The 15,092-nt window shown below is 35.0% G+C and overlaps 1 protein-coding gene across 2 annotated transcripts in view; it reads left to right on the top strand.

The window, feature by feature from the left end:
* C4H8orf34 (chromosome 4 C8orf34 homolog) overlaps positions 1-15,092 on the top strand; it is a 378,696-nt gene that overhangs the window by 105,512 nt on the left and 258,092 nt on the right. For both annotated transcript variants that reach the window (XM_044245487.1, XM_044245488.1), the window contains exon 5: positions 1,171-1,199. In XM_044245487.1, coding sequence (XP_044101422.1) covers positions 1,171-1,199 — 29 coding nt within the window. The remainder of the gene's footprint in view (positions 1-1,170; positions 1,200-15,092) is intronic.

Below are 15,092 nucleotides of genomic sequence, written 5' to 3'. Positions count from 1 at the left end.
CGTGACTTCAAACCTTAGGACTTTCCTTGTCTCTTGGCCCATCCTACACTGGAATTTGACACCAGCTTCCCTTTACCCCATGCCTCAAACCTGAGGGCTGACTGGGCCTGCTCCTGGGCCTGCTCCTATGGCTGCTGTCCAGCTGCAGGCAAACTATTGTTCAAAAAAGAAGTGAGGAGATGGGAGGATGAGGGCTTTCGTCTGACATGTCGCGGTTGAAATGCCCACAGGAATTCAGCGACCAGGTCAGGAAGGTCTATGCTGGGGATAAAGATTCGCTGGTCATCACCATATAGAGAAATAAAAATGTCATTGGTATGAGTTAGATTACCACAGGGAGTATATTAGTGAAAAAGAAAGGCAGCTCAGCAAAGAACCCCAGGCATTTCAGGGAAGGACTCCCTTCCCCCCAAAGAAGAGGACTGCTGTGAAGAAGACAAAGAGAATGAAGAGAGAGGGCAGCATTTCAAGGAGGAGAATGAGGTTAAAAGAGCCTGATATCACAAAGAAACAAATTAAGGATGAAAACTTTTTATGTTGCTGACTTAGACCAATTTTGGAGGAATAGTAAAGACAGAAATTAGACAGATACACAGTGAGAAATGTGTGGATGATTTGAAGGCAAACTTGTGAGGAGGAGTCATTCACCCACTGGCTCAAGAGGCTATCAGCCTAAAGGAATGTGGGGCAAATTCCTTAAGCTCTGTTGTCTGTGTTTTCAGCTATAGAATAAGGGAATTAAAATAAATGATCTCCAACCACTATTCCTCTATAATATTTTATCACTCTAGGAGTCTAAATCAATTCTTCAGAAGGAACAAAATTGTAACATGCTAAGCTGTATTGATTGTCATTATAACATAAAGACAACATCTCTACACTTGTCTTTGCATGTTTGCTCTGCATTTCGCAATCTGCAGGCAGTATGGTACTTGTTTTGTTTTTGTTGCACATTTGCACTGTTCAACACTTTGTGCTGTTACAGTTGACTTAAATTCCTAATTTGTTAGTAGAAAGGATATACCGCATTATCTTGAAGCGCTACTAAAAGCCAAATATAGACTGGCAAATGTACTAATTTTACAAATGGAACTTTTACTTTTGTTTCTAACATTGGGTTGTTCAAGACTGCTTCTAAAACTTTTTTTATATATCTCTTTTGAATCCCAGGTATTGCAATTTCAGATGAACTCGATAAGGTAAGTTGAAAAGAAAATATAGAATTTCCATTTTAATTCACTGTCTAAATGAAAGACTTTCTGAAATGTAAAAAGTGTTCAAGTATAATTTATTGGTGCTAACTTTTCAAAACTTTCAGTTACATGCTTTGATTCTTTTTTTTTAAGATTTTATTTATTTATTTGTCAGAGAGAGAGGGAAAGAGAGCGAGCACAGGCAGATAGAGAGGCAGGCAGAGGCAGAGGGAGAAGCAGGCTCCCTGCTGAGCAACGAGCCCGATGTGGGACTCGATCCCAGGACGCTGGGATCATGACCTGAGCCGAAGGCAGCTGCTTAACCAACTGAGCCACCCAGGCATCCCTCATGCTTTGATTCTTTTATGAAAGTTATTGCATGAAGGCTCTATATCACTACTCTTTAGAGTCAGGAGTTTTAGAGTTTGGTTAGAGAAAAGTGAATCACTGAATCACTATACTGAAAAAAGGAAAACTAATCATATATTATATAAAGTATATTTTTCTTGTATCTGATGATGAAGGTGAGGATATGGAAGACACTTGTACTTTTTTATAGCTATTCTTTGGAAACTTTACTCAGTTTTGTTTTTAAATTCCAAGATGCGAAGAGAATATGATGGTGCCTTCGCCAGGGTAATAGTTGTGAAGGTGGTGAGAAGTGACATAATTAGGAATATATTTTAACACTTGTGTCAGTAGGACTTGTTAAGTGTATCCGATGTGGGGAGTTGTAGAAGAAATCAGTCAGTGATGATTCATTCCTGGGTTTGGGCGAGGAGCAACTAGATAAACTGTAGTGCCTTTTACCCAAATCGGAAAAACTGGGGAAAAGCAGACTAGGCTGATTGCAGTAACATTAAGAATTCTCTTTTGGCTTGCTTATTTTGAGTTGTCTGTTAAGCATATTTATATGCGCTATTACTCATGAGAGATTTGACTTAGTTATACATTTAGGAGTCCTTGGGATAGAAGTACTCATTTTTGTTTGGTTTGGTTTTGTCTCGGGACCCCTCTACGCTCTTATGACAGGGACCTCAAGAGCCTTTAGTTAGTGTAGATTACATCTATCAGTATTTACCATGTAAGAAATTAAGGCTACTAAAAAATTTACATGTTGTTTATTTTAAAAATAACAGTGATAAAACCATTATATTAACAAAGATAACATTTTTTATGGAAAATACTTTATTTGCCAAAACAAGGTATTTGTAAGAATATTATATTATTTACATTTTTTGAAAGTCTCTTTAATGCCTGGCTTAATTGGAAACTTCTGAATTTTCATAACTACTTCTGTATTCATTGTGTTATGATATGTTGTTTCAGCTGAAAAAAAACTGATTTCAGATATGTAATTGGAAAAGGGCAAAGCATCTAGAAATAGCCATGAATATTTGGTGAATATTGACCCAAATATCTCTTGAAAAAGAAGATATATTATAGCTGGCTTGATGGCTAGACACATAGAAAGAGAATGATAGAAAGTACTGCACAAAAAATGGAATTCTATAAATCATTACATTTTAAAATAATAAGCTATAATGTAATAATTGTATTATTTTTACAAATACAATAAAGTCACTACTCTTCTATTCTAAATAGGATTATACCTTTTGAATTTTGTCCCCTAAAAATACATTGCTATTTGACTAAATAATAAGTTAAATTTATCAATATACTTTTAAGTATTGGGTTAATAAACCATCATATTTAAAAATTAATTTATATATGTACAACTCTGTGCAAAACTAGACCTTGACGAAAATAATAGCAAGTAGAAAAAGTGGCAGATGTGGTCTCTTGGCTTTGTCCTGCTTTTCTAGTCTTCTTCCTCTGCATGTCCATCATTGACTTTGCCCCAGCTGGTCTCCTTCTTATACCATGACCTTCCTTACAGAAATTTCATACACCCTGCTCCTTCATTTTTATTCTGTGTTCACTTAAAGTACAAAGACCTCACCATCTCTATTTCTAGGTTCAGTTGCTCTTTCCAGTATATTCTGCAAAGCCCTGGCTGCCTGATCAATAAATGAGCTTGTATGATTTTGCTTGGCCCTTGTCCTTACTTTCTTCTGGGTTCTAACTAGCAGTGGAGGTGGTGTCTACACCTTTTTGGTGAGCTAAAGAATATAGAAATTGTTCTTTCAACTGAAAATAGATTTCACCCTCACCCTCAGGGGTTGCCATGTTACTTGATCCTCAGGACACATCCATACCGAAACCCTCTCTCTTCCAAGTACTAGCTGAGAGGAGTTTCTATTTAACTACATTGCATACACTGCTGATTTTCATTTACTTACCTGATATTCCTTTTTGAAGACTTCATGGAAATTGCTGAAATTTATTACAGATTTAGTATTTTTTATTTTTATTGGGAAGATGTCAATAATTGGAATAAGTAAACTTTTATTTAAAAATACTTATTTTGGTGTAAAGAAATTGTTTCCATTCTCATACCTAACTTTTTAAGAGTTCCAGATAATGAAAGGCAAACACAGGCTGCCAGAGCCATAGCCGCTCACTCTTATTTGCCTGCCTGGAAAGCAGCTTTGGTTGAGAAGAGAGGTGGCCCCATGGCGCTCTCTGCTGACCATGGAGCTCACAGTCCTTCATTTTTCTCTGTAAGAAAATGTGAATCTCAGACACTAAAAAAAACACCAAACAGATGATTTACAACTTGCGTTGACCTGATTCCTACGTCTCTAATGTAATAATAACTCAGTTAATTTCTTCCTTTTAATCTTCTATTAAAAGATTGGGGGGTTTTCTAAAGATCTATTTTTCTTAACCTTTATAAAGTACCAATCATTTATATCCAATTCCAATTATATTCAATGGTCATTTTTTTGAAATTTTTTTTTCTTGTGTTTTAAAGTTTGTGAATTCTGATGAATGTAGTAAGAATGATTAATTTTACTTAAAATGGAAACAGTAAGATAAAACAGAGGCTAATGTTAGCTTTAAGGCTTTTATTTTTGATTGTGGGAATTCTATCAATTTCTTATTCATTAGTTTTGTCCTTCCTCTCTATTGGTTTCCTATTGCTGCTGTAACAAATGAAAAGAATGTTTCTATAGTTCAGAAGTTCAACATGAGTCTCCCTGGGCTTAAATCAATATATCATAGGGTTGCATTCCTTCCTGAAGATCCAGGGGAAATCTTGCCTTTTCCAGCTCTTGGAGGCTGCTCTATATCTTGGTGCATTGTTATTTTCCTACATCTTCAAAACCAGAAACCTCTCATCTCTTGCTAACTGTAGCAAGGAAAAGCTTCTGCTTTTGTGGGATCATGTGATTATACTGGGGCCACCTGGCTAATTTGTATAATCAAATCTTAACATTTTTAACCTTAATCATGCTAAGTCCCTTTGCCACATTTAATGTAACATATTCCCAGGTTGGGGGTATGGATGTGGATATTCTGGGAAAGCTGTCATTTTGCTTCACATCCACTATTCAGGTTGATAGTATGACCTTTCATATCTGTTTCTAATTCTTCAGGCTGCTACCATTCCAGTTCATCCTTTAAAATGCCATGGCTGGTGCCTGCTTAGTTTCCATTCACAGGGGCAGTGTGACAGTCCTTCAGTTGCTGTGAGGGTTGGGTACTTTTGGACTCCTTCTTTTCCTGAGGATTGCTTCAATCCATTGGGAGCCATCCTGCCCAGAGATGCCTGGGTTGGCCCTCAGCTAGAGACTGACTGAAATAAGACCCTGACTTGTCATTTACCTTCCAGATCCTTATGAGATCAGGCTGTGAGTAGACTTTGCCCAAACCCATATATTTGCCTAGTTTCTTCCCCTGTCTTTTCCTTACTTTACTCTCTTACAGGTTCACTTGAGAGACTCTATGAATATATCACTTTTTTAGCCTCTGGTTCTAGGGAAACTTACTTAGAGAATCCTGCTAAAATTTTTCCTGGACTCCCTGCTACTTCAAATTAAGTCCAAATTTATAACACCAGAATAAACAGGCTCCATTTTGTCACTCAAATCTATATTTAATGCTTTGCTTCTCTCTTTTTCTCTATTCAGAGTCTGTCTTGTGCTCAGTAAGGAATAGTGTTAGGCAGCTGGACTACAGTACTTCTAAGTCATATTTTTTGTTTATTTCTACAATTTTGCTCATTGTCATTCCCACCCTTCTCCCTAACTTTTCCATTTTTCAAGCTCAAGCCTTCCCTGATCTCTCTTGCAGAAAGTGATCTCACTCCTCTGACTTCTTAGAGGATATAGCAATCACATCACAAGTGACACTTCTTGTCTCATATTATGGAAATTTTTGTTCACTGCTTGAAGAAATTGCCAGATATTTTGGAAAAATCCATAGGGTAAACCTTGGATTGAACCTTGGCTCCTGTTTTTTACTAATTATGTGGACTTCAGAAAGTTATTTATAGACACTGGGCTTATTTTCCTTCTCTGTAAAATGTTATCGTTTTAGTAACTATTGAAAATAACATCAGTTTCTCTCCCACTCAAAAATAATTTTAGGCAGATTACTAAACTATCTAAAATATAAAACATTTAAAAGGAATATTTGGGAAAATCATTTCAGAGGGAACAGAGCATAGATATGAGTCCCCTGCACAAAATGCAATCTTGAGGCTCAATATCATCACTCTAATTGAGCCACAATTGAGTTTTTTTGTCACTTGGTATCATCACCACTCCCAGGATCATAGCAAACCAGTTGTTCATAGGAAAACTAACTATTCCTACTATTGAATCTTAAGAAAAATATCTCCCATTTATCCTCATGAAGTGGATATATTGAGTAATATTAATATTAATGTATCAATAATATCCTTAAAAATTTTGTATGCTCCTGTGCACCAAATGATATAATCAACTGAGTGCAAAAATTACTTCCAGATTATGAGGAATATATTCCTCATAATCTGGAAGTAATTTTTGCATATATATTCCTCATAATCTGGAAGTAATTTTTGCATATATATAATATATATAGTTATATATATAAAATTATATATATATATAAAATAAGAGGTTAATACCCAGACTATATAAAGAACTCCTGCAATTCAACAACAAAATAAATAACCTGATTTTTAAATGGGCAAAGAATTTGAATAAACATTTCTCTAAAGATGATATATAAATGGCCAGCAAATATATGAAAAGACCCCTATATCACTAATCATTAGAGAGATGTAAATCAAAACTACAATGAGATATCATCTCAAACACTTAGGTTGGCTACTATCAGAAAAATCCCAGAAAATAAGTGTTGATAAGGATGTAGAGAAATTGCAACCTTTGCACACTGTTGATGGGAATGTAAAAGGATGCAGTCACTATGGAAGACAGTATGGCAGTTCTTAAAAACTTTAGAGATAAAATTATAAGATGATCCAGCAGTCTTACTTCTAGGTACATATCCAAAAGAATTAAAAACAAAATCTCAAAGATATTTGCACATCCCATGTTCATTGTAGCCTTATTCACAAAAACCGAAAGGTGGAAGCAATCAAGTGTCCACTGATGGATGAATAGATAAACAAAATGTGATACACACATACAATGGAATATTATTCAGCCTTAGACAGGAAGGAAACCTTGTCATATGCTACCACATGGATGAACCTCGAGGACATTATGCAGTGAAAAAAAAAGTCACAGAAGACATATGCTATATGGTTCCAGTTCTACAAGGTATTAAAATAGTCAAAGCCGTAGAAACAGAAAGTACAATGATAGTTGCCAGAGACTGGGGGAGTGGGACATGGGAGTTATTCAATGGTTATAGGGCTTCAGTTTCACAAGATGAAAGGTCCGGTCAACGTTTGTTTGGACAGCATCATGAATGTACTTAACATTACTCAACTGTATACTTAAAAATGGTTTAGGAGGTTCATTTGTTCTACATTAGTTTAAAATAATGTATTCTTTTTTTTTTAAATAATGTATTCTTACAGCAAATAAGACCATTAGTTCCATAAGCATTCTTTGAATGATGTCTGCTGCCCTAGACAGGTGTCATAATGCAAAAGCAAAGTTTAGTTGGAAAAATTCCACAGGAAGTCTAAATAACGGGGTATAAGACCAGGGTTCCCTGGTGTTCTGGCTTAAGTAAAAGATACATTTTAGAGTATTTAGGGTTATAGACAGTTTGGATTGCTTTTAGACAACACATCATTTAGACAACTCATTTAACTAACTTTTGTTAATTATTGAATGACAGCTTGAGTTTCTAGTCCTTGAATCTTTAAATAGGTGTAATAATAATAAAAATGGATATAATAATAAACTATTTAGTACATACTATATTCTAGACCTTGAGCTAACCATTTCTTATAGATTATGCCATTTTATCCTAATGAAAAAATATTTTACATTTGTTGAGAACTCACTGCATGCCAGGCAATATTCTAGATTATTTACCTGCAGTATCTTATTTAATATTTACCAATATCCTGTGAAACTAGATACTATTATTCCCATCTGACAAATGACAAAGTTGGGGTGCAGAGAGGTTAATAAACTTATCAGAAGTTATACTAATTGAAAATAGAAGTGGGATACAGACTCAGGAGCATTAACCTCAGAGCATATGCTCTTAACAATTATATCATGTATATGATATAGTTATTGTTATCAGTCTAATAGATGAAAAATAGGAGTTCTTAGAGTCTCATAATTCTCCTTGGTCCCACAGTAAAAAAAAAAGAACTGGAACTCAAACCTGGACAGTTTATACTCCAGAGTCTATACTCATAGTCTCTCCAGTGGATTATAGTACAGTTCCTATTACAGGTGCTGGTGCAGAATAATCACTCAATTAATAATTAATTTCTTTATTAGAAACTCTTTCTTCACAGTGCCTACTAAGTCTGAACAAAGTCTTTGGAAAATAATTGTGTAATAGCGAGAACTAAATATGTTTCATTTCTCTAATCCAGTTTCACTTTTTGTGGCCTCTTACCATTTTTTTCTACTATAAAGACATTTTCTGGGGCACCTGGGTAGCTCAGTGGGTTAAAGCCTCTGCCTTTAGCTCAGGTCATGATCTCAGGGTCCTGGGATGGAGCCCCGCATTGGGCTCTCTGCTCAGTGGGGAGCCTGCCTCTCTCTTACTCTCTCTCTCTGCCTGCCTCTCTGCCTACTTGTGATCTCTGTCTGTCAAATAAATAAATAAAATCTTAAAAAAATAAGACATTTTCTTTGAGTTATTATATTAAGAGCTCTAGCTTTAATATGATAGAAATCTAGAAAGGGAGGTAGTCAGTGTGGTGTCATGCTCACAAATAATGTTTCAGCAAGGAATAACTATATATGAGACCATGCAAAAGACTAACTAGTTGCATAATAATGGATTATATTTATTAAGCTTATAGTATGGCTGGTACTGTGCCAGTTGTTGTAAATACACTTTCTTACTAACATTTGCAAGAATCCTATGACAAACCTGTTATGTCCATTCTATACAAAGGATAGTTGAAGTCCATGGAGTTTTGTAACTTGTGTGAATTTACAGATATAGATAATATACTGTAGAACTTAGATTTGAGTGTGAATTAACTCCAAAATCCATTTTCTTAAGTACTATGTTATATTGCCTCACTATGGAGTAAGAAGCTCGAAGAGAGACTATTTTTTATTATTTCAGACTGGCTATATCATATGAGTAACATGATCTTGTACAGACATAATCTGTCATGGGCTTTCTAGCTACCTGATGATTACCCCCACCAAGCATACCAATAGAAGGACTGAAAACTTAACTCCTTCAAAGATAAGATATTTTTCCACCAGATAGATTTGTTTTGCTGTTGACTTTCCATTTCTATTTATTTCTCCTGAGACGAACAAATCTGGATTGCATTCCGTGTGTGTGTATGTATGTATGTGTGATTATTTGGAGAATGGTTTTGGGATTTAGGGCATACTTACACTACTATGATCCTTTGTTTTGTTTCTGTGTTTCAGAATCTCTTGCCCACCTACACATGACCATCTACATGTGTACTCTATTTTTGGCAGGAGAGGAAAATCCGTAATCTGCTTAATATCTTGTGGTGGCCATATGTTTGATTTATAACAAGCAATGGTCCTAAGATTAAGTGAGACCACCAGTATAATTATTGTTTATGTTTTATCTTGAAAACCTATATCTCAAAAAATAAAATGTGAGAAGTAACAATCAAGGAAAAATATTTGCAGTTTATATCACAGGCAAAGCTTAATAACCCCAATTATAGGAAATGTCTAAATATAGAGAATAAATTCCACTAAAAATGAGCCATATGAATAGATTGTTCACAGAAAAAAGACTTATGTTTCTTAATCATATGAAAATATGCTAAGCACCGCATTCAGAATAAGAGAAATGCAAATTAAACACTACTTCTTACCAGTCAGATTTTTAAAAATCCCCAAGTTAGTTAAAATACTCTTCAAAGCAAAACCACATTGAGATACCACCTTACATCAGTTAGAATGGCAAAAATTGACAAGGCAAGAAATAGCAAATGTTGGAGAGGATGTGTAGAAAGGGGAACCCTCTTACACTTCTGGTGGGAATGCAAGGTGTTGAGGCTGCTTTGGAAAACAGTGTGGAGGTTCCTCAAAAAGTTAAAAATAGAGCTACCCTGTAGTTGTAGTAATTGTACTACTGGATATTTGCCCTAAAGATACAGATATAGTGAAAAGAAGAGTCATATGCACCCCAACATTCACAGTAGCAATGGCCACAATAACCAAACTGGAAAGAGCCGAGATGCTTTTCAGAAGATGAATGGATAAAGAAGATGTGGCCCATATGTATGATGGAATATTACTCAGCCATCAGAAGGGATGAATACCCAATATTTGCATCAATACAGTTGGAACTGGAGGAGATTTTGTTAAGTGAAATAAGTCAAAAGAGAAAGACAAATAACCGTATGGTTTCACTTATTTGTGAAACATAAGGAATAGCATGGAGGACATTAGGAGAAGGAAGGGAAAATAAAGGGGGGAATCAGAGGGGGAAATGAACCATGAGAGACTATGGATTCTGGAAATCAAATTGAGGGTTTGGGGCAGGTGGGTGAGCTGGTGTGGGTATTAAGGAGGTGACATATTGCGTGGAGCACTGTGTGTTATATGCAGACAATGAATCATGGAACACTACATCAAAAACTAATGAGTAGCAACAATAGCCACAGTTGCCAAACTGTGGAAAGAACCAAGATGCCCTTCAACAGATGAATGGATAAAGAAGATATGGTCCATATATACAATGGAGTATTATGCCTCCATCAGAAAGAATGAAGACCCAACTTTTGTATCAACATGGATGGGAAGGGAAGAGATTATGCTGAGTGAAGTAAGTCAAGCAGAGAGGGTCAAGTATCATATGATTTCACTTGTGGAGCTTGAGGAATAACACGGAGGATGTTGTGAGGTGGAGAGGAGAAGTGAGATGGGGGGAATCGGAGGGGGAAACAAACCATAAGAGACTGTGGACTCTGAGAAACAAACTGAGGGTTTTGGAGGGGAGGAGAGTGGGGAGTTGGGTGAGCCTGGTGGTGTGTATTATGGAGGGCATGTATTGCATGGAGCACTGGGTGTGGTGTATAAATAATGAATTTTGGAACACTGAAAAAAATGAAATAAAATGGAAAAAGAAACGAATGATGTGCTGTATGGTGACTAACATAACATAATAAAAATATATATAATAAAAAATACTCTTCTGGTGAGGCTCTGAGGAAATAGGCACTTTCAGACATTAATGGTGAGAATGCAAAATGGTACAAACACTATGCAGGGAAAACTTCCAGAATTTTAAAAACCTTATGTGCAATACTTTTTGATCAAATGAGCCTAGTTTTTTGAATCTATTCTAAAGACACACTGGCAAAAATATAAAAAAGACTTATGCATAATGTTATACCTTGTCATGCTATTTTAATAGCAAAAATTTAAAACCACTAAGTGTCTATTAAGAGAAAAATACTGGATACATTATAATACCTGTACACAATAGAATACTATATAGTTGTAAAATGAAAGAATATCTCTATAGAGACTTCAGAGTAATTCCCAGTATATATTGTTAAATGAAAGAAGCAAGAAGAGGAAATGTGTTTATAAGTGTGTTAGCATTTATGTGAATAAGTGTAATGAAAATATAGATAGATATTTGATTATATTAAAACCAAGATAACAAGAGCAAAATCTGTCATACTGTAAAATACACACACACACACAAACACACACACAATTTTTTTAAAAGTTACCTATAGAAATGTGTAGAGAGAGGTTAGGGATAGAGGCTTGGTTTCTTAGACCTTTGAATATCTATGCTTTGGGGACCACTTAAATATATAATTTTAAAACAAAATCTTTTTAAAACAATAACTTTTAATAATCAAAAGAAAAATGAAACAAATCAGCACAATTGTGTTTCAGGTTGATGGTGTAAAAACACTGAGATGAATTATTCTACATCATTATAAACACAGTGATTTGATTGTTCTCTGTTACCTAAGGACAGAGGGAACAGCAGTATACTCTTAATCTGTTTTTGGCAATCGTGTCATTGGTGGAGAGTGTTGGCATTATTATAAAGAGATTATTGTCTATGCTTTGTATGATATGGCAAAGAAGTAATTATGTTGATATCCTTAAGAACCAGAATTTTTGGCATAGGCAAAAAGAAATACAGATGTAGAAAGAATATTAAGCAAAAATCCTATAGTCCTGTTTTGAAGAGGAAGTATCATTAAGAACTCAAATTTTTTTTTTTAAAGATTTTATTTATTTATTTGACAGACGGAGATCACAAGCAGGCAGAGAGGCAGGCAGAGAGAGAGGAGGAAGCAGGCTCCCCGCTGAGCAGAGAGCCCGATGCGGGGCTCGATCCCAGGACTCTGAGATCATGACCAGAGCCGAAGGCAGTGGCTTAACCCACTGAGCCACCCAGGCGCCCCAAGAACTCAAAATTTTTTGATGAATCACTAAATTCTACACTCAAAGCATATTACATTATATGTTAATTAAGTGGAATTTAATAAAAACTTGAAAAACACTTCTTAAGAACTTATTTTTAATTTATTTTTATTTAAAACCAGTTAGCCATAGTACATCATTAGTTTTTGATATAATGTTCAATGATTCATTAGTTCAGTATAACACACTCTTTATTGGCACTGAGCACAACTAGAGAGCAGATGCTGTTTTCTAAATATCATTCTCTATTAAAAGGAACAAGGGCTCTTTGGAGAAATGGCTGAATCTAGGGCTTCAGCCAAGAAAGTTTGCGTTGTGTCTGGATTATCTTTTAGTGTCAGGAAGTAAGATGCAATCAAAGAATGATGGACTATTTCAAAAAGACTCAGGAGCCTACTTGTAGGAGCTCCTTCTAGAACTTTTTAGAACCTAAAAATAATGATACTAATATGTTATAATCCCTTGAATGAGATAATCCATATACCCATTCTGATATACCTACATATATACATACATACATACACATATGGAGGTGAGGGGGAAGTTCTTTCTCACAGGAGAGTACCAACAAATAAAATTTGGAAGGAATGGTGAAATTAGAAAATTGCACATTGGTAGCCATCATAGTAATTGATGTAGGGAAGGGTCAGAAAAGGATGTTAACATTAGTGAAATTTTGATGAATTATAGGTTATCTACATAGTTTCAGAGTTACTCCCCAGAAGATAATAAGAGAGAAGTAACAACTTTACAATGGAGAAACATGAAAGACATCACCTTAACCAAGTGGCCAAGGTTAGTATCACTTGTGATGAGACAAATCAGTATCATGTGCATTTTGATATGAAAGGACTGTATCACTTCTGTGTCATTCTTGCCCAAAATGCATGACTGACTATAATCATATGAAACATTGGAAAAAGACAAATTGAGGGACCTCCTAAAAAATATAAGTGGCCCATATTTTCAAAAAACATAAAGATCAGAAATGTCAAATACTGAAAACCATTCTACATTAAAGGAGATTAGGCAACAACAATAAGAATTTGAAAATTCAATGTCATATATGATGTTGGATTCTTTATTGCCATGAGCATCTTTATTCAAATGAGGAAATTTAAACGAGGTTCAATGTATTAGTATTGTATTTGTGTTAACTACTGGTTTTAATAATTATACTGTAGTAACATAAGGAAACATCCTTCTTTTTAGGAAATAACACCCTGAAGTGTTTAGAGATAAAGAGTATCATATCTGTAACTTACCTCCAAAGGGCTCTGGGCAAATTTTATATTAAATCTGAAAAAGAGAGAAGGAAAATGATAAAGCAAAATATTAACCAACAATATTGACATTATTCCATTAACATTTGAGCAATCTGGATGAAAGGTATACAGAATTCTTTTTTTTTCTTTTCTCAACTTTTTTGTAGTCCTGAATTATGTCAAAATAAAATATTTAAAACATACATATTTCTTATATCTGTGCGCTATTACTGGCCCCAAAATAACAAGTGTGTCCAAGTGTCCAGAATCTAGTCTTAAAATATATTTCTCAATAAAATGAATCTGAGTCTCTTGGAATAATGGCTGATTCTGGGTTAGAAACAAAATGAGCCTAAAATATCCTGTCATGCCAGAAAGGAAGAATGTGTGAAAGACCACTTGGCTGTGTCAAAAGAGCTCAGGAGCCAACTTTAAATAGTCTCCCACTGGAAAGATTTGAGAAAATTTGAACATGAATAAGAATAATAACTGCAATGCAATGAATTATATCTAACATTTTAAAATTTTTATGTTCACCCCAAAATTAATAATCTTAAAAGTATGTTAGGAGGCCAAAGTTACTACTATCAAAAACTGGTGAAAGTAAAGGGAAAGACAAACATTTAATCTACTTTTCCTATACAAATTGTACTTCAAGGTAACCAAATATTTGAGGAACTTTCTCTTGACAGAAGTTTTCCAGCAAATAAATGAATATGATCTTCAAAATTAGTCACCATTTGATAATCTTTAGTGAATTAATGGATCTAAACAATAATTATCAATGCTGCCAACATCATTCAAGAAGAGTCAACAAGCTGTCATGTGCCTCCCGATGGAACAATTGTCAACCTTGCTTATCTGTGGGAGATACATTCCAAACGCCAGTGCAGAGGAGGCCTAAAATCATGGATAGTACTTAAACCCTATGTATATGATATTTTCCCTACATATACATATGTATTACAGAGTTTAATTTATAAATTATGCAGAGAGGTTAACAATAAGTAATAAACAGAACAACTATAACAATATATTATAATAAAGGTTATGTGACTGTGGTCTCCTTCAAAATATTATACTGTACTCACCCTTCTTGTGATTATGTGAGATGTTAAAATACATATATTCTGTGAGAAGTGAGGTGAATGATGGGGACATTGTAATGTTCTGTGAGGCTGCTATTGACCTTCTAATGATATGTCAGAAGGATCAACTACTTCTGGCCAGTAGTTGACTGCGGGTAACTGAAATTACAGAAAGTAAAACCGCAGATAAGGGGGTAGGAGGACTGACTGATGTATAACCATTCTCTCTGAAGCCATACTTGGAACAACAAAAATAACAAAAACTTGATCCAAAACTAACTACTAATTTACAGAAATTACAAAGGGTAGAGGGACATTTCAAGCCACATCACAGGGATGTAAAGGGAAAAATCCAGACCATGGAAAACTCACAGGACAAACAATTTGGATTTTTTTAAACAACAACAGCAACAACAAAAAATTACAGGACAAAAAAATGACATAGGAGAACCTGTAGATTGAAAGAAACCTAAAAGTAAGTTATAGCACATAAAGTCTTGCATAGAGTCCAACTTGTACAAACAATTTCCCTGAGATAACCAAGGAAATTTGAAAACCAATGAGATATATGTTGATATTGAAGAT

Source organism: Neovison vison, chromosome 4 (genome assembly GCF_020171115.1).
Source record: "Neovison vison isolate M4711 chromosome 4, ASM_NN_V1, whole genome shotgun sequence".
NCBI lineage: Eukaryota > Metazoa > Chordata > Mammalia > Carnivora > Mustelidae > Neogale > Neogale vison.
This window is presented reverse-complemented; position numbering and strand designations above follow the sequence as displayed.